Source organism: Anomaloglossus baeobatrachus, chromosome 11 (genome assembly GCF_048569485.1).
Source record: "Anomaloglossus baeobatrachus isolate aAnoBae1 chromosome 11, aAnoBae1.hap1, whole genome shotgun sequence".
Taxonomy (NCBI): domain Eukaryota; kingdom Metazoa; phylum Chordata; class Amphibia; order Anura; family Aromobatidae; genus Anomaloglossus; species Anomaloglossus baeobatrachus.
The window spans coordinates 150993827-151014641 of NC_134363.1; the positions used below are offsets into that span (position 1 = coordinate 150993827).

The following is a 20815-nucleotide window of genomic DNA, read 5'->3' on the forward strand; positions in this document are numbered from 1 at the left end:
TTGACCGCTATCTTACATATGATCCTTTACTTTCAAGGGGCCCAGATCACTTTTGTTATGGTCTAATGATGCATTCCTTAGGTCACGTGTACCTGCCAATTCATCCATTAAAAGACCACATTCAATATCCATTCCATCCCAAATTGGGGTTCACCAGACTGGATTTCGACCTGTCCCATTTTATGAATTTTCCTTGAAAAGGGAACCTGTCACCACTTTTTTGGCCTATAAGCTGCGGCCACCACCACCGGGCTCTTATATATAGCATTCTAACATGCTGTATATAAGAGTCCAGGCCGGGGGTATAACATAAAAAACACTTTATAATACTTACCTAATGGTCGCGCGGTGGGCCTTATGACCGTCTCCTTGCCGGCGCCGCCTCTTTTGTCCATCTTTGCGCTCCTTCTTCTCTAGCCGCGGTGCATGACGGGTCGGACGTCATACACACTCGCTGGCATTCAGGTCCTGAGCAGGTGCACTTTGATCTGCCCATAGCAGGGCAGATCAAAGTATTGTAGTGCGCCTGTGCAGGACCGGCGAGTGTGTATGACGCAGCTGCGTCATGCACCCAGGCTTCAGAAAGAGGACGAAGATGGCCGAAAGAGGCGGCGCAGACACCGGACAACGGAGACGCCCATAAGGCCATCCGCGCGACCGTTAGGTAAGTATTATAAAGTGTTATGTTATACTCCCGGCCTGGGCTCTTATATACAGCATGTTAGAATGCTGTATATAAGAGCCCGGTGGTGGTGGCCGCAGCTTATAGGCCAAAAAAGTGGTGACAGGTTCCCTTTCAAGGAAAATTAATAACTTGGGACAGGTCTAAATCCAGTCTGGTGAACCCCAATTTGGGATGAAATGGATATTGAATGTGGTCTTTTAATGGATGAATAAGCGGTGTCGGATATGGCTGGCTGTTTCTTCACTTCCTGTTGAAAACCAGTGATCATCCTGATGAAGGGGTATCCACTCCGAAACGCGTTGAATAAAAATCACTTGTCCAGGAATCTGCATCATCCTTTTTGAACAGCAGGGCAGCTTTTTAACCCGGTCACCTCTATTGAATAAAACATGCACATTTGGCGAAACAGAATTGTTTTACGGAGCCGTACCTGACAGATGTACGTCTTTGAGCAGCGTTGAGTCTCGCATTACCCCCAACCATAGTCATAGGGTTTAAGAAAATTGACATCTCTAAAAAAGGGATCAGCTGCTAAAATAACATTTCTTGACGGACAAAAAACAGTGAATACAAAGTGGAATAATCCGTAGTAGTCAGACCGGAATCGGTGCTCTGCATTACTACAGTATGAGGACTGAATGGACTCCTTTATTTGATACGTACAAGTGTTTGGACTCAGAATTACAGCCTTTATCTGGTGCAAGTAAGATATGAATACGCTCACGTTTATACACCCACACACAAAAAAAATGGGAGTGACATTGGCGCCCAAAAAGACAAACAATATCGATATAAATAAATGCTTATTAAAAACAATGGATCAGTTATAACAATGGGATCATTATTATCTAAAAAAAAGTTGTCTATGTAAATTTAATTTTCTACATATTTCAATAAGAGAATTACTCCCTGGAAGGTTATAAAAAGCCATTGATGTCTTGAGATAGAAAATAAAAAAAAAACAAAAAAAAACAACAGGAGAATTAAATAAAAAGGAACTAAAAAAGTAAACAAAACTTTTGTTTTTAAAACACAAAGTAGCTAACTTCTTACTATGCGACCTCAGATATATGGAAATAGAAGAGGTTCAATAAAAAATGGAAAAAGCAAAAAAGCCGTAAACCGGATATTTATGAAAACCTTGACGGACAAGATCCCAAAATATATGGTATCGATGCTTTTCTCAGCTCCAAGTCGTGGAGCTACCAAACTGCTTGCTGCATTGATATATTGAGTCAATCAGGCAGTAACTCCGGAGGGATACATTAATAATGGCCCTTGGGCCATTATCTCCTATATACACAGCGGACAGGATGCTGAACTTCCACATCCTGTTTTGGTATGACCATTGGTGGACTATGTCAGCAAATCGAATACGATCCCAAAAAGATGAGCAAATGTAATCTGTATTTTTCTGTAATTTAAAAAAAAAAAAAAAAAATTGAATTTTGCGCAGCATGGTGGCTCAGTGGTTAGCATGGTGGCTCAGTAGTTAGTAGATGATCCTTGGACCACTAGGGTCCTGGGTACAAATCCCTCATCTGTAAGGAGTTTGTATGTTCTCCCCGTGTTTGTATATATTTCCTTACACACTCCAAAGACATCACTGATAGGAAACTTACACAGTGAGCCCCAATGGGAACACGATGATATCTGTAAAACACTGTGAAAAGGCTCTATATAAGTAAAAAAGTCACAATAATATATGATAAATTATGATATAGTTCGTCTTCGTCAATCCATAATCATTGTCATGGGTTGGTATGATCAGAAGGTCACAGCGCATTGTAGATCGCAGATCAGCTTTAGTGTCTGCTCGTTGTTTACCCTGAGTGGAGCGTATTTAATTCCATCAGGTACTGAAGGGGTTAAGGTTCTTTTCTATCCTGCAGTGATCTAACAGGTAGTTGTAATCTCAGCTGCAGCCACTCCTTTCTGCTATAAATATCCGCTCCTCACTCCTCCCTATGCCGGCTATAGCTCATACCTATGCTGACGATGTTGGAGGAGCTCGTTGCTGCATAGCTGTGGTGTTATTACTGTTGCAGCTGCGAAGTTTCCTACTGAAGAAACCCAGGAGTGCTTTTTGTTGTATCTTTCCCCACCCGTTTGTCTTATTGTAGTGACGAGACTAGCGTCTCGCTGGCCGTCACTAGTCAGGGCAAGTTTAGGGCAAGCAAGGGCCTTGGCATGTGACGGTGCATGGGGGAAAGATTCATCTAGGGACATTAAGGAGTGTTCATCCACAAGTGAGTGTTAGAAGGTGACCCCACTCCCCTCTCCCTAGCACCAGGACCCACCGTTTTATCGTTTCCCCGGTGTATCCTGTATGTTTCAGTGCTTGCCGGCAGTCCTCTCTCACCTGGCGGGACACCGGTATTCCCTGACAATCAATAAGAGCCTTTCCCGCACTAATTAGCAGGATACATCTTTGGTGCTTGTTGGAGCTCCCTGGCACCTTCAATATAGAACCTTTTTTATCATGGGAAACTTCTTGTTTTCCTGAGAGTCGTAGGGGTCAGATCACCCTCAGATTGTTTATAGATGAGAAACTGTGGAAAGAAAAGCGCAATAGGGTCTTACCCCAAAAAGGGAGGAAGATATGTAATAAAAACACACTCACCTATAATGGTTGTGCCAGTCACAACCACTATACAGGCATATATAAGATCCAGGTCCAGGCAGCAGTCCCAAAGTTGGCTGATAACAGAGAGTGATAGAAGAAGGGTCTTAATTCCGCGCCAAGGACACAATGGATCCAGGAAGAGATTAATGCTTCTTTAATAACATGCACAAGTCTACGCGTTTCTGGAGACACAGCTCCCTTCATCAGGACATTGGCAAGAGAACATCTTTGGTGCTTGTTGGAGCTCCCTGGCACCTTCAATATAGAACCTTTTTTATCATGGGAAACCTTTTGTTTTCCTGAGAGTCGTAGGGGTCAGATCACCCTCAGATTGTTTATAAGGATAGGCCATCAATACAATTTGGAATCTGAGCTCATAAATGGTAAACTGTACTGAGCTGATTTTTAGGAAATGGGATGCTATTTGGAATTGCTTAGGCAGGCTCTATAGATTGGAGTTTGGACATAGATATAGAGGGCTGTATAGAAGTAAGTACACAATCTGTTCATAGACCTCCCTCATGGTGAGCCCTTGGACTGTAAGGGGTACTTTACATGTTGTGTCATCGCATCCGAAATATCATCGGGGTCACGTCGTTAGTGACGCACATCCGCGCCGGTAACGACATCGCAACGTGTAAATCCTAGATGCGCCGATAAACGATCGGAAAAGCATAGAAAATGGGTAATCTGTGTAGCGTCGTGCATTTTCATAATGTCGGGTCGACCGCAGGTACCATGTTGTTTGTCGCTCCTGCGGCAGCACACATCGCTGTGTGTAAACCCGCAGGAGCGACAAACATCTCCTTACCTGCGTCCACCGGCAATGCGGAAGGGAGAAGGTGGGTGGGATGTTATATACTGCTCATCTCCGCCCCTCCGCTTCTATTGGCTGGACGATTAGTGACGTTGCGGTGACGTCGCACGCACCTCCCCCTTGAAGGAGGGATAGTTCGGCAGTCACAGCGACGTCGCCGAGCAGGTATGTGCGTGTGAAGCTGCCGTTCGCTACGGCAGCAATCACCACATATCGCATGTGCGACGGGGCGGGTACTATCGTGCTCGGCATCGCTAGCCGATGCTAGCGATGTCGCAACGTGTAAAGTACCCCTAAATGTTGCCACAATGCATGCTACCAGGTACTGTGTTATCTGAGCTCATTTATATTAATCATTAATTATATATTACATTAATCTATAAAACCCCTTTAAGTCTATGTGCACATGTAGATTTAGTGCAGAAATTTTCTGCATGAAATCTGCACCTTCTGGCAGAAAAAAAGCACCAAAAAATGCATCGTTTTTGAATGCGTTTTTTTTGCATGTTTTTTTTTATGAAGTCAATGGCTGGAAGGGCTAACAAAATTCAGGAAAAAATGCCCCAACAATTCACATGCTGCAGATTTTGTATTCTGCATCAAAATCTGCACCAGATCTGCAAGAGAAAAAAAAAAAGCAATGTGCGCACAGCACTTCAGCAATCTCATAAATTTTGCTGGCTTTAGGATAGGTATGCAGATTTTGGTGCAGATTTCTAAAAAAAAATGCATCCAAATCTGCAAAAAAAAACAAGGTATGCACAAAGCCTAAGACGAATGCCTTAATCGCCCCTTCCAGTTCTGCATAAGTTTGTTCTGAGATTATATGGAACGTTGCGGCTATAATATCCAGAAACTAGAACGGAGTCGCGGTAAACAAGCAATTATGGAGTATATATCCGCATGCTATAGTCAATGGTCTCTTAAAGTAGTGAAGAGATGACAGCAGACTGAGTTAATTGGCCTGGATTACAGAGGAAGAGTGTGCGAGTGCGGCTCTGAAAAGAGGATATATATTTCTAGAGGTCGTATAGGAAGAGCAGGCGGCTGGCTGTTGAGATGATGAAACAATCAGCCTCTGACTCCTCTGTCACTTTCAATCTTTCAGGGTGGTCAAAGAAGAGATTTCGGATGACAACGCGAAGCTCCCGTGTTTTAATGGAAGAGTGGTGTCCTGGGTGAGTTTCCTTTTAAATCAATAATGAAATATTATCCCAATTTATAATCATTTAATATTTGGAATATACAGTATATATGATGGCACATTTGGTAACCCCTAAATGTCAAAATGGGCATTATTTTTGACTGAGCACAACCAGATTTTGTTTAGGACCCTCTTATACTTGTATAAGAAGAGCCCTTTTTTCATCTTTTCCTTTTTTTTTTTTTTTTTTTAAAGGAGTGAGCTCCCCCTAGTGGTGGTGGCATGCTGCCAAAATTATATAATTTGGCATTATTTTAATTAAATTTATGAAATATGCTATAAATCAGTGGCATATAGAAGTATGCTGTGGATAAGAAGCGCAGATAGGGTCTTGTCTGGTGGGATATGACAAGACAACAGATAAGGTGCCAGTCACAACTCCTACATAAGCATAAAATGGCGTCTGGTGCAGCCCCAGAGTGACGTATTGCAGGTGTGGAAGAAGAAAACCGGGAATCAAACATCCAGAAGTTGATTCATTTCTATTTAATCAGGTCTACACGTTTCGGAGGACGCAGCCTCCTTCTTCAGGACAATTATAACAGAAAAATCAACCTTTTCTGTCGGAATTGTCCTGAAGAAGGAGGCTGCGTCCTCCGAAACGTGTAGACCTGATTACATAGAAATTAATTAACTTCTGGATGTTTGATGTCAGTGCGGTATATCCCGGTTTCCTTCTTCCCCATCTGCAATAAATCAGTGGTGGACGTATCATTGGTAAAACCCAGGAGCCCAAGAGTCAGGGGGCCCATCTAAAGCAGGTGGGTTTTTGCATTGTTATGCACAGGGGCCCTTTTCTGTCTGTGTCCGCCAGTGCTATAAATGACTTAGAAGTTTGGGTCCCAAAGGTTTTACCTGAATCTACCACCAGAAGGAGGATTCCCGTGTCACTACATACAAGTGGAGAATGAATGGAGAGGGTAGAGTACATAGATGTACGCCTCTCCTTTCATTCTCTGGTTGAATGTGGCTACCGGATCAGGGAATTCTGAGTCTGGAGATGGCTAAGACGTCCATAAATGATATAATTCTGGACTTTGTGTAGCCACCACTTGGGGGCACTAGCTAAGATTTTTACACCTTGTATTAAACTTTTTTTGCTATATAAACCTGTATGTAGTGAGCTCCCTCTAGTGGTTGCAGGTAGGCACTGTTCCAGTGTCTTGGGAAGCGAGAGGAACTCAGTGCTCAGTCTAAAGCGGGCTTTACACGCTGCGACATCCCTAGCATCGGCTAGCGATGTCGAGCGCAATAGCACCCACCCACCATCGTCCGGCCGATATGTGGTGATTGCTGCCGTAGTGAACATTATAGCAGGCTTTACACACTACGATATCGTTAATGAATTATCGTCGGGGTCACGGTGTTTGTGACGCACATCCGGCGTCATTAACCATATCGCAGCGTGTGACACTTATGAGCGACCTTAAACGATCGCAAAAGCGGTCAAAATCGTTTGCCGCGGAGAGGTCGTCCTGAAACAAAAAAATCGTTTAATGCTTATTAGCAATGTTGTTCCTCGTTCCTGCGGCACCACACATCGCTGTGTATGACACCGCAGGAGCAATGAACATCTCCTTACCTGCCTCCACCGGCAATGCGGAAGGAAGGAGGTGGGCGGGATGTTACGTCCCGCTCATCTCCGCCCCTCCGCTTCTATTGGACGCCTGCCGTGTGACGTTGCTGTGACGCCGCACGAACCGCCCCCTTAGAAAGGAGGTGGTTCGCCGGCCAGAGCGACGTCGCAGAGCAGGTATGTGCGTGTGACGGTACCGTAGCGATAATGTTCGCTACGGCAGCGATCACCACGTATCGGCCGTACGACCGGGGCGGGTGTTATCGCGCTCAACACCACTAGCCGATGCTAGCGATGTCGCAGCGTGTAAACCCCGCTTATCGCTACGGCAGCGCACATACCCGCTCTGGCCGGCGAACCGCCTCCTTTCTAAGGGGAGGGTTCGTGCGGCGTCACAGCGACGTCACACGGCAGGCGTCCAATAGAAGCGGAGGGGCGGAGATGAGCGGGATGTAACATCCCGCCCACCTCCTTCCTTCCGCATAGCTGGTGGAGGCAGGTAAGGAGATGTTCCTCGCTCCTGCGGTGTCACACATAGCGATGTGTGCTGCCGCAGGAACGAGGAACAACATCGCTAATAAGCATTAAACGATTTTTTGTTTCAGGACGACCTCTCCGCGGCAAACGATTTTGACCGCTTTTGCGATCATTTAAGGTCGCTCAAAAGTGTCACATACTGCGATACAGTTAATGATGCCGGATGTGCGTCACACACAACATAACCCCGATGATAATTCATTAACGATATCGTAGCGTGTGAAGCCCGCTTTAGGCCTCCTTCTCACTCTGTTTTCATATGTACCGGAGACCTGGACATATGAAGACTCACACACACACATCCCTGATTTTTTCACGGATTTGTGTCTGTGTTGCACACGCGCATACCCGTGTTTTCCACAAGGAAGCAAGTCCGTTTTTCTCCAGCGACACTAATGTCACACGGACCACTCACTGATTTGATTCGTGTGACATTAGTGTGACAAGTACCGGAGAAAACACATGTCTTTGAAATAAAATGATTTTCTATACTCACCTGTCTCCAGCGCTGCTATCACTTGCTTCCAAGCCTGCTAATTATACTCATGAATATTCACTGCACTGCGCATCCAGAAGTAGCAATGCAGGAGACAGCAGCGCCGGAGACGGGTGAGTGAAAGGTTCCTTATCTCCGTGTGCTATCATGGATAGCACACGGAGAACACACGTGTGCCAAAATCACCGCACATGAAAGGCCATATTCACCTTCAGCACGGACCATGAAAAATGTATGGGAAATTTTGCACTATTTGGCCGTTACAGGTTCTTTGTTTCCCGGCACATTCAACTCTGATTTTTCCTGGGGTCATAAATCAGCTGAGAGGAGCTCAGAGAAAGACAGACAGGTTATATTCCCACAATGAATTTTGGTCACTGCATAAAAAGCTCAGCTTCTTACAGTTCCAGCAAAGTGGAGGGGATTTATAAAAATGTCCAGCCCACTGTGCTTCATTTTTACTCAGCTAATTTAGCTAATACTGTAGGTGCAGTAAATCTGCAATACCAAGAACTCAAAATTCATTGTGGCAACGCAACCATAATGTTAAAAATTTTAAATCAGGCTATCATAGTGAGCTCACTGACAGATTCTTAGTTAACTCATTCTGCAGCCATCAATAGCCAGTGCAACACAAAGGCTAGAGACAGCAATGGCCTCAGCAGTGACAACTAAAGGGGGCTTTACATGCTGCGACATCGCTAATGCGGAGTCGTTGGGGTCACGGAATTTGTGATGCACATCCGGCCGCATTAGCGATGCCGTTGCGTGTGACACCGATAAGCGATTTTGCATCGTTGCAAAAACGTGCAAAATCGCTAATCGGCGACATGGGGGTCCATTCTTAAAAATCGTTACTGCAGCAGTAACGAAGTTGTTCCTCGTTCCTGCGGCAGCACACATCGCTCCGTGTGACGCCGTAGGAACGAGGAAGCTCCCCTGACCTGCCTCCCGGCCGCTATGCGGAAGGAAGGAGGTGGGCGGGATGTTACGTCCCGCTCATGTCCGCCCCTCCGCTGCTATTGGGCGGCGGTTCAGTGACGCTTCAGTGACGACGCTGTGACGCCACACGGACCGTCCCCTTAGAAAGGAGGCGGTTCGCCGGTCACAGCGACGTCGCCGGGCAGGTAAGTATGTGTGACGGCTCTGGGCGATGTTGTGCGGCACGGGCAGCGATTTGCCCGTGTCGCGCAACAGATGGGGGCGGGTACCCACACTAGCGATATCGGGGCCGATATTGCAGTGTGTAAAGTAGCCTTAAGCCAGTGATTGGCTGCAGCAGTCACATGATCTATAGATATAGTATTATTGCAGCATGACTGGCACTTTGCCGCCCCCTGTGCAGAGAACTGCAGAGGACTCCACTCCCTATTGCAATTTCAAAGTTGGACACCTGATATCTATGGACGATCCACTGTCTTACTGGTTTTATGTAACTATATGAATCCAGTCCTTGGTGTATATGAAAGCTTCTGTCACTCGTAGAGGCGAAGGAGAAAACAAGTTTGCTGTAGCACTTGGGTGTTTACTGAAAATTCCTGCGCTCATTGTCTGCCGCTCACTGTGGCACCATTCCCTTAGTATCGTCAGCACTTGTAATCTTTGTTTCTATTTGTTTCTGTAGCTGGTTTTGGCAGAAGGCTCACACTCGGATGGAGGCTCCCAAAGTACGGAAAGCCGGACAGACCTTCCTCCTCCGATAGAGAGAACAGGTGGAATTGGAGACTCACGCCCGCCATCCTTCCAGTAAGTGACATCATCCTCTGAAGCGACTGGTCTGAAGGCCGTAATAACACAATGCTTGTGTACAGTGGCGTAACTAGAGTCCAATGGACACTGGTGCAAAATTTGGACCTTGCCCCCCCACGTGTTAGGCAGGTGCATGGGCCATTGTAGTATTCTAAATCCAATAAGGACATATGAGTTGTCCCTCCCCATTATGTAGTAATGTTCTCCATTCTGTACCAATGTCCCCGATCCTGGGCCCCTTCCTGGTATATCTGTCCCCCATCATTTTATATATGTGGTGAATACTGTATGCCCTCTATCCTGGTGTATATGACAATCATTCTGGTATATGGCTATGTGCCCACGTTGCGTCGAGGTAGTTGCAGTTCTAAACGCACCCTTTCACCAAAATGGTATTTGCCAAAGTTGCTATAAATAAAAAACGCTATAAATACGCTTGCATTTTTACCGTGTTTTGGCTGCGTTTTTACCACGATTTACATGCTTTTTCATTGCATAAAGTCAGATGCGTTTTGATGAAAAATACAATGCTAAATAAAGTGTTAACATTCAAACACTATGAAAAAAATGGGAAAAAATGATAACAAATATCTAGATTATAATCATAAACAAAATAGCTGATTTTATTAAAATGATAAATGTTTGTTAATATTTCTGTATAAAATAACGTTAAATTTAATGTTTTTCTTAATTTTAATTGTCGGACTATGTGTGTGTGTGTGTAAAGGGACATATCATGCCTTTAATATAATGTCAAAACCGCATGCAATTAAATTGTCAAAAACGCTTGTTTTCTGCATCCAAAAAGCATGTAAAACGCTAGGATTTTGATGTAGAATGCGTTTTGCATCTTCTCATTGACTCCAATGTTATCAAAACGCAGGTCAAATGGCAAAAACAATTGACATGCTGCTTCTTTAAACACTGAGTTTTTGCCCAAAAATATGCAAATTAAACGCAGCGTTTTGAACAGCATGGTGTGCACAAGAAATCCCTATTTCTCATAGACTTTGCTTGGAAATCAAAACGCATGCATTTTGGCATTAAAACGCTGCAGTTCAAAACACTGCGGAAACTCATGTAAAAACGCAACGTGGGCACATAGCCTATATGTTCCCCATCATGGTATATATGTTGCCCATCCCGGTGTATATATCCCCCTTCCTGATCTATATATGTCCCATCCTGGAATACATGCCCCCCATCCTGGTGTATATATTCTTGATCCTGGGCCCAACCTAGTATATATGTTCCCCATCGATATATTTATTCCCCATCCTTTTAGATGTAGTCCCCATACTGGTATATATGTCCCCCATCCTGGTATATATTTTTTACGACCTAGGTCCACCCTGGTATATATATTCCCCATCCTGGTCTATATATCTCCCATCCTAGTATACTGTATATGTCCCCCATCCTGATGTATTTGTTCCCTATCCTTGTGTATGTATTCTCCATCTTGGTATATATGTCCCCCATCCTGATGTATTTGTTCCCCATCCTTGTGTATGTATTCCCCATCCAGGCATATATGTCCCCCATCCTGGTATATATTTTCCTGATCCTGAGTCCACCTTGGTTTATATGTCCCTCATCCTGGTTTATATGTCCCTCATCCTGGTTTATATGTCCCTCATCCTGGTATATATGTCCTCATCCTGTTATATATGTCCTCATCCTGGGCCCATCCTGGTATATGTATTTCTTCTGTCCTGGTATACATGCCTCCCATTATGCTGGGGTTTTTTTAACACATAAAAAAGTAAACGATTCTACTCACCTTCCCTCCGCTCTCCTGCCGCACTGCATCCTCTTCTGGTGCGAGCAATTGACATTGGCATGCAAGCAATGGGCAGCACATGAAGTCTCTTCCATTTGCCCCCATGCCCACTACACCCCTGGGTTTGGGCGCAGTTGCGAACTCTGTGACCTCGATCGTTTCATCCCTGCTTGTGTATAGATTAAAAGGGAGTGTCATCTTAAAAATAAGTTACCACATGGTCAAATATGGGACTTAGCCCATGCAGAAATCATACCTTGGGTGTAATAAATATTGCCTTTATTTGCAGTGGAGTAACTAGAGTCCTATGGGTCCCAGACCAAAAATTTGGACCTGCGCCCTAACACTTACCAGCATGTTGCTCAAATGTGTGTCCCCAGTGACATCACTTTTCTATTTTAGCCCCCTATAAAAAAAAAATAAATATCTACCGTATATCTCTAAGCCTGACAAAAAATATGTCAATAGGATCATTTTGTTAGTAATACAGTCACCTAGTTACCTAATATTACTATACTGTTACTGAACAAAGTCCACTATACCAAGACCAATAATATCACATACAAGAGACAAATACCGCCACACCATGACCGTATAATATCACTAAACAGGGACCGAGTAATACTGCTATATTGACAAGCCCCATCACTTCCAACAGTAATATAGCCGCCATACAGTGACCATACTGTAGAAGGTGTCGGTATATACAGTACAGGTGGTATGTACAGTACAGGTGACTCCAGATACTCTCCGGTGACATCTCTATTTGAACTCTGCTCCTCAGATGTTTTCAACCGGAGGTCTGAGCAGCATTTCGCTCTCTCCCCAGCATCGGCCTTGTTGGGTGATACGATATGTGAGGCTCACATGAGTCGCTCGCAAGTGTGACTTCGGCTTAACACAGTATCTTCCTGATTGTGGGAGCCCAGTCTAAAATAAACTTGAAGTACTACAAGTCTCAAGGGGGATGGAACCACTTATACTCCACAAAAGCTTGTCCTCCATTATAGGCTACATTCCCATGATACGTTTTTGGTGAGTCTATAGCCTGCTTTACACGTTGCAATTTCGCATACGATATCGTATGCGATTTGCAACGCCCCCATTGTATGTGTGGCACGTTCAATTTGTTGAACGTGCCGCACAAACGATTAACCCCCGTCACACGTACTTACCCGTCCATATGACCTCGCTGTGGGCGGCAAATATCCACTTCCTGGAGTGGGAGGGACTTTTTGCGTCACAGCGACGTCACGCGGCAGCCGGCCAATAGATGCGGAGGGGCGGAGCTGAGCGGGACGTAAACATCTCGCCCACCTCCTTCCTTCCGCTTTGTGGGTCGGGAGCCGCAGGACGCAGGTAAGATCTGTTCATCATGTGACGCCCTGGACTAGCCAGGTAGTCACAAACATACCAACACACACACCCCCACCCTAGGCAGTTACAGCAGCCAAACACAAAACCCTTGTTGCCTCCCTCCAGAGTCTGATGTCCACACCAGGTGGGGCGGAGCCAGGCGGTTGGCCCCACCCACCGAGGAGTTCACTTGCCTGGAGGCGGGAAAAGGTGTCAGATCAGTTTTGGAGGTGAAAGTGAGAGGAGTGAACACTTGGGTGTCTGGGTTGGAGCTCAGACACTAACAGCAAGGTTGGCAGACGGTGGTGGCCGTCTGCAGGAGTTAGTGGAACTCCGCAGAGCTGTAAGGACCGGGGTCGGGCGTCGGCCCGCCGGTACCAGACCAGGGAACGGAGTGAAGCTAAGCACACAGGCAGGGCCATCGGACCCCGACCAGGCTTGGAGCCGCCGTCAATAGTCAAATCCAAATGTGACAGGAACCCCAGGGGTTCCCCAACTACCAAGTCCCGATTGAAGGCAACCGTCCACCCAGAGAGGATATACAGCCACCGCCATAGGCTAGAGATCCAAGGGCCAGCGCCTGCGGGAAAAACGGGCTCCTACGGCACCTATACGCCGGGGTGCCGACTACCGGTGGGCAACCACAGGAGTCAAGAACTTTCTACAAGGTGCAGGGAAAGACAGCCACCATCACCCGTCCGGGGAGAGCACAACAACAACACTGCAGCCGGCTGCGGGCCCCGTCCATCCGGCCGTTTTGGTTTACCAGAGACTGTCAGTGATTGTCTGAGTGAGTACACCAGTGCCGTCAGGCACCGCGCCGCACTGTCCCTGCAACCCTGCACCCCTGCACCCCAGCCATCCAACCTCCCCGTTACACCACCGGGCCCCGGGATCACCAACCCCTGCCCACGGAGGGGACAACATCTCAGCTGCACCCTACCATCTCTCCCGGGATCCCCGTTACCAGCAGCGGTGGTGCCATTATCACCACGACCCGTGGGTGGCGTCACGAACAATCTCCCCAAACATACCACCCCCTTTTCACTCACGGGTGAGGAGCGCTGCTCGAGTCCCCGGGTCCGGTCCACCGCTCGAGCCACCGAGCAGCAGCAGCAGCAGAAGCCCGGGACCCGAGCGTGGCGAGTGCGTCCCCTCCGCCCGCGACAATCGTTCCCGGGGTGTCTCACACTGCGATGTGTGCTACCACGGGTACGATGAACAATCTGACTTTCAATTCTAGAGAAATGAACGATGTGCGTGCGATGAACGTTTTACCATTCAATCGCAATCGCACGTAGCTGTCACACACTGCAATGTACCTTACGATGCCGGATGTGCGTCACTTACGACGTGACCCCGCCGACACATTGTAAGATACATTGCAGCGTGTAAAGCGGGCTTATGGCACTGTGTATTTTTGCTGTGCCAAAAACACAGCTACTTAGGCCACATGCACACATTAAGTATTTGGTGAGTTTTTTACCTCAGTAATTGTAGCCAAAATCAGGAGTGGAACAATCAGAGGAAAAGTATATTAGAAACACGGGCACCACTTCTGTATTTTTCACTCATTCCTGGTTTTGGCTACAAATACTGAGGTAAAAAACTTTCCATATACTGAGGTAAAGAACTCACCAAATGCTGAGGTAAAGAACTCACCAAATACTGAGGAAAAAAAAAATTTACCAAACACTGAGGTAAAGAACTCACCAAATACTGAGGTAAAAAACTCACCAAATGCTGAGGTAAAAAACTGACCAAACACTGAGGTAAAAAACCTCACCAAATAATATGTGCACGTGCCCTTAGAAAAATCTCCTGCCCACTGAGTGTTTTTTAGTCAGCATACACTGACCTGCTGTGTGAGTTTCAAATCCGCAACATGTCAGTTTCTTTAGTGGATACGCTACCCTCAGGTTTCTGTGCAGATTTCCCCTACAGATCTGCATTAGATGCGGAAAATCCACAGGTACAAAAATTGCATGTGCTTTTAGTGTATTTCAGTGGCAGAAACGCATAAAAAAAACGCATGAAATGTACACCTATATAAAAAAACAACAACTTTTGCCAAAGCCAAATACCAGGAAGTGTAAAAAACAAAGCGCTTTATTTAAAACATGGCACATCAAAAAGAAAAAAAAAAGCAGCTTAAAAAACCCGATAAAAAACACACAAAAAAAAGCAATGAAAAAGCGCAAGTAACTTAATGTACATAACACGTGCAGTAATTCTGCAACATCAAAAGCTCATCGTGGGAACGTAACCGATGGTCGTTTAATCAAGAAAGACTTTGCTAGATAGACTTTTTTGGGAGGAATTACTTGAAAAGGATGTGTAGAAGGATGTCATACAAGGATGGCCCTTGTTGACCTTGGAGGCTCTGCACCCAAAAACGCAGGAGTCTAATGAAATTTTGTTTTTTGTTTTTATCTATCTATCTATCTATCTACAGTAAATAATCTAGCTGATTGTTATGTAACAATAAATAAAAAATTGCAGTATTGTTGTGTACCACTAGGTTGCGCTGTTGCAAGTGAAATCCACTATACACTGTATGTGATCTTTTATTATCAGCAGACAATGCACCATAACTAGGACGTGTCTAGCTCTGTGCAAGACTGTCATTATCACATTTCCTCACTGCACTAATAATCCCAAAGAGAGTCCTTCACAATAAAATAGTTGTCTTGTTCAATGTTTATTTTTTTTAATAAATAATGGAGCAATAGATGGAAGTTAAGGCTGCTTTACATACAACGATATCGCTAGCGATGTGACAGGCCCAGATCGTTGTCACGATTTGCCGAGATCGCTCATAGGTCGTTTTGTAGCGGTCACACGTACACATCTCACAAGCGACGCTACATCGTTCAGCGATATATTGTTTGACCAAGGCAGTTGTGTGGATGTTGTTCGTCGTTGGCAGGGTGTCAAACGTACCAATATGTCTGCTGCGTTCCAAACGACAAACAATATTTTGAAACTGAACGACGTGTCAACGATCAACGATTTTCACCCTATTTGCGATCGTTCGGAGTCGCACGTAGGGTGTCACACGCAACGACATCGCTAACGATGACTAATCGTAACTAGTAATCAGCGGGCACTACCATGCTCAGGTGCTCAGTACTCGTAACTAGTGATGAGTGGGCACTACCATGCTCAGGTGCTCAGTACTCGTAACTAGTGATGAGCAAGCACTACCATGCTCGGGTGCTCAGTACTCGTAACTAGTGATGAGCGGGCACTACCATGCTCGGGTGCTCTGTACTCGTAACTAGTGATGAGTGGGCACTATCATGCTCGGGTGCTCAGTACTCGTAACTAGTGATGACCGGGCACTACCATGCTCGGGTGCTCAGTACTCGTAACTAGTGATGAGCGAGCACTACCATGCTCAGGTGCTTGGTACTCGTAACTAGTGATGAGCGGGCACTACCATGCTCAGGTGCTCGGTACTCGTAACTAGTGATGAGCGAGCACTACCATGCTCGGGTGCTTGGTACTCGTAACTAGTGATGAGCGGGCACTACCATGCTCAGGTGCTCGGTACTCGTAACTAGTGATGAGCGGGCACTACCATGCTCAGGTGCTCGGTACTCGTAACTAGTGATGAGCGGGCACTACCATGCTCAGGTGCACAGTACTCGTAACTAGTGATGAGCGGGCACTACTATGCTCAGGTGCTCAGTACTCGTAACTAGTGATGAGCGGGCACTACCATGCTCGGGTGCTCAGTACTCGTAACTAGTGATGAGTGGGCACTACCATGCTTGGGTGCTCAGTACTCATAACTAGTGATGAGCGGGCACTACCATGCTTGGGTGCTTGGTATTCGTAACTAGTGATGAGCGGGCACTACCATGCTCGGGTGCTCAGTACTCGTAACTAGTGATGAGTGGGCACTACCATGCTCAGGTGCTCTGTACTCGTAACTAGTGATGAGTGGGCACTACCATGCTTGGGTGCTCAGTACTCGTAACTAGTGATGAGCAGGCACTACCATGCTCGGGTGCTCAGTACTCGTAACTAGTGATGAGTGGGCACTACCATGCTTGGGTGCTCAGTACTCATAACTAGTGATGAGCGGGCACTACCATGCTCGGGTGCTTGGTATTCGTAACTAGTGATGAGCGAGCACTACCATGTTCGGGTGTTTGGTACTTGTAACTAGTGATGAGCGGGCACTACCATGCTCAGGTGCTCGGTACTTGTAACTAGTGATTGGTGAGCACTACCATACTTGAGCATGATAGTGCTCACTCATCAGTAGCAGTAAGCTGCAAATTATGGAAATTGTGACATCTATCAAATAGTTAAGGGCACTGTAGATTGCCATCTATACTGACGCCTGACCTTTCCTGTTTCTTACAGCCCTAACGCTGGCAGCAGTCGGGATGGACTAGACAATGAGACGGGAACAGACTCTGTTGTAAGCCACAGGAGAGAACGTCATCGGAGGAAGAACAGAGAGGCACATGATGACGGTATGGTGGCACGCCAGCTTGACTTACATCTCATGCTCAGTTATCTGTGTCATGTATATATTGATCAGTGCAGACGGACTTGACAGACAGACGTATTGATTGAATGCTGACAGGAGGCTTTGCCCTGTTCACATCAGTGAGTCATTGATTTCCTACACAATGGACGTCTGCTGGGAACTTGCTTTCGTGACCATCTAGTCTAAAAAATTTGACTGCTTTTATGTATCTCTACAAAACCTAACCAAAATTTGAGACTTAGAGAACCATAGAATAACAAAAACATTGGCATTATTCTGTATTCTTGTCGGCAGTTGATATTTTTATGGGTAAAAAAATGTAAAACAAAATATGAGAAAGTTTTATTGTAATATTTTATATCAATATATATTTATTTTTAAATTATTTTAGTTAATTTTATCAATTTTTTGTGCATTCAATGCCAAAAGGGTTATACAGACATCATAGATAAAGGGCTATTTCTCAGGAACCCAGTCTTAGGCCTCTTTTACACGTCCGTATAAAAAAGTGGTACCGGTGTCATCAGTGCTTTTTTTTTTACAAATGGCTGAATATATTAAGAAATGACAAAGCTTCTCGTATACTTGGCAATGTTAAACACATACAGTGACACAATTACTCTGTGCAGAGCATCTTGCAGACTAAGAGATGCTCTGCTGCGCTTTCCTGGACTGCTGAGCTGGCAGGTTGATTGACAGCGCAGGATTCCCATGCAGGTCCTGGGAGGTGCTGATTACTCAGTTGTTCCATCTTCCTGGTAATTTCTCTATTTTTATTACTGAGCATGCTCTCTTGCCAGTTGTACATTCTGGTTCTGTAGTTGTGCTGTTGGCCTGTGTTTCTGCATAGTTCTGATCTTTGTTTCTTGACCCCAGACCATTGCTTGACTCCTCTCTGCCCTCACCCTGTTCCTGTCATGACCTCCTGGCTTTTGACCTCGGACCGTTACCTGACCACATCTCAGTTTTTTCCCTGAATCTATTACATGCACTCCTGGAATTCTGACCCTCGAATTGTAACCTGGCTACTCTTCTGTGTTCTCCCTGTATCCATACGTGTCCTTCTGTTACCAGACCACAGCTTGCCTGACTACTCTTCAGTCTGCACTACCCATAAGTAGTGACTTGCATTACATACAGCACACGGATTGGACACTGATGCCATCCATGTGCTGTACGTATTTTTCACTGACCCATAGACTTGTACTGGTCTTTGTCATCCGTGCTGCTGGAAAAAATGGGGTGTCTCCATATGTTTTGCACAAACACATGGTCTACTAAACAATACAGACACGTGAGCAGCCGAATAAATTATAATAGGTACATGGGGTATCCATGAAAAAAATGGATATCACATGTACCGGAAGCACGGACATGGGAAGGAAGTCATATAGCCAGAATAGAGAGCAAAGTGTGACTTGGAGGATTCAGCAACTTGGGCAGTGTTAAGCGAAACTAATGTGAAAACGTTAAAAATTGCAACATTGTTCCACAACCTCAAAGAAAATTTGTAATTTATTTATATTGATCCATCCATGACAACTGATTTTAAAATCGGTCAACCAGATGACTCTAATCCAAAACACTGCTGACACTAGTACCATTGTTTCACGTACATGTTTAAATACGGACACGTGAATGAGACCTTAGTTTGCCCCACTTTTTGTGCTTTAAGAGGTTGTCCACTATTTGGATATATCTATTTAAAATAATTACTCCCCTTTGTAAAATAAAAACATCCTAAATTCATCTTCGGCATCGTTCCAGCTCTCCCAGGGCTCACGTGACATTAAGCAACAATGTCACACGAGCCCCTGGAGACCTGATGCAGGAGGTACGTTATCGTTACTTTATGAGTGGGAGTATGTATTTTAAAAAGAGTTTGTCCAGGTAGTGTACAACCCTTTTATGTTTTGGAACACATTGCATTTAAAATGGATTCTTTTGTTTCTAAATACCCATTTTCTTTTAAATCAAATCCCATTGTCAAAGAAAGTGTCAAATGTAAAGGATACGTCTCTTCTGTCTTTAGGAGCGCACATCTATCCTTTATCCGAGCTCCCTGTGCTTAGGGGTGCGGTGCACTCCTTATGATTGAGAGTTTGGATCAGCTACATGGCGCTGCCGTTGGTCTGAACTGTGCGCTCTCAGTTGTTGCCAGCAGAAGCAGTTTTATCTTTGCAGCATCGAAGGAGCATAGGGACACTGATCCAGCATTCTGGCCATCTTTAAAGGGGTGGTTCACTACTCAGCATTAGTGGCCACATCACTGTAAAACTCATAGGGAAGGCCTGTGTAGTACATTCTGCCTCTGAGCAGCGCTATTGCGGTCCGCTCATCCCCATCATGTGACCCCCCAGGCTCTGTGACTGTAACAATAGTCCTGGGAGTGGACCCACTATACCGTGCACTGGACTGCCCTGCGACGCCGCCTCGAGCGAACCCCTATACAGGAACTGTCAGGCGTAACCGCAGAGGGCCTAGATGCACGGAAGCCGGGATCAGCAAGAGTCACTGGATAGTCTTATAGATACAGGATCCGATCTGAACGAGGTACAGGTGAACGGGATCAGGCAGAAGTCCAGAAGCGGAGACTATTGCAGGTTAACAGGATCAGGCTGAGGTCCAGGAGCGGAGACTGGTGCAGGTTAACGGGATCAGGCTGAGGTCCAGGAGTGGAGACTGGTGCAGGTTAATGGGATCAGGCTGAAGTGTGTGCTCAGAACGGTACTCAGGATCTGCATGCACAGACACAGTAAAGCGGGCTTTACACGCTGCGATCTTGCTAGCGAGATCGCAAGCGATCGTACCCGCCCCCATCGGTTGTGCGACACGGGCATATCGCTGCCCGTGTCGCACAACCTCGCTTACCCCCGTCACACGGACTTACCTGCCCTGCGACGTAGCTCTGGCCGGCGAACCGCCTCCTTCCCAAGGAGGCGGGTCGTGTGGCGTCACAGCGATGTCACACAGCAGGCGCCTAATAGAAGCGGAGGGGCGGAAATGAGCGGGACGTAACATCCCGCCCACCTTCTTCCGTCCGCATTGCCGGTGGAGGCAGGTAATGAGATGTTCCTCGCTCCTGCGGTGTCACACACAGCGATGTGTGGTGCCACAGGATCGAGGAACAACATCTCTAACATCCTGAAAACGATTTTTTGTTTCAGGACGACCTCTCCACGGCAAACGATTTTGCCCTCCTCTCCGATCGTTTAAGATCACTCTTAAGTGTCACACGCTGCGATCTCGTTAACGACGCCGGATGTGCGTCACAAACACCGTGACCCTGACGATAATTCATTAACGATATCATAGCGTGTAAAGCCCGCTTTCCACAAAGCACAGGCCTAGAGGGACCTGAACAACTGGTACAAGAGACAAGCTACAGGGACGTGTTGAACAGGCACTAGCCATGGGGAATAGGAAGTCTTAAATACCCAAGGTTAATTAGTAGTCATATCCCGAACAGCTATGCTGTC

The 20815-nt window shown here is 45.9% G+C and overlaps 1 protein-coding gene across 5 annotated transcripts in view; it reads left to right on the plus strand.

The window, feature by feature from the left end:
- Positions 1-20815, plus strand: part of DVL1 (dishevelled segment polarity protein 1) — a 286231-nt gene that overhangs the window by 99328 nt on the left and 166088 nt on the right. For all 5 annotated transcript variants that reach the window (XM_075328394.1, XM_075328393.1, XM_075328396.1 and 2 more), the window contains exons 2-4: positions 5237-5306; positions 9566-9687; positions 17207-17319. In XM_075328394.1, the coding sequence (XP_075184509.1) occupies positions 5237-5306; positions 9566-9687; positions 17207-17319 (305 nt within the window). The remainder of the gene's footprint in view (positions 1-5236; positions 5307-9565; positions 9688-17206; positions 17320-20815) is intronic.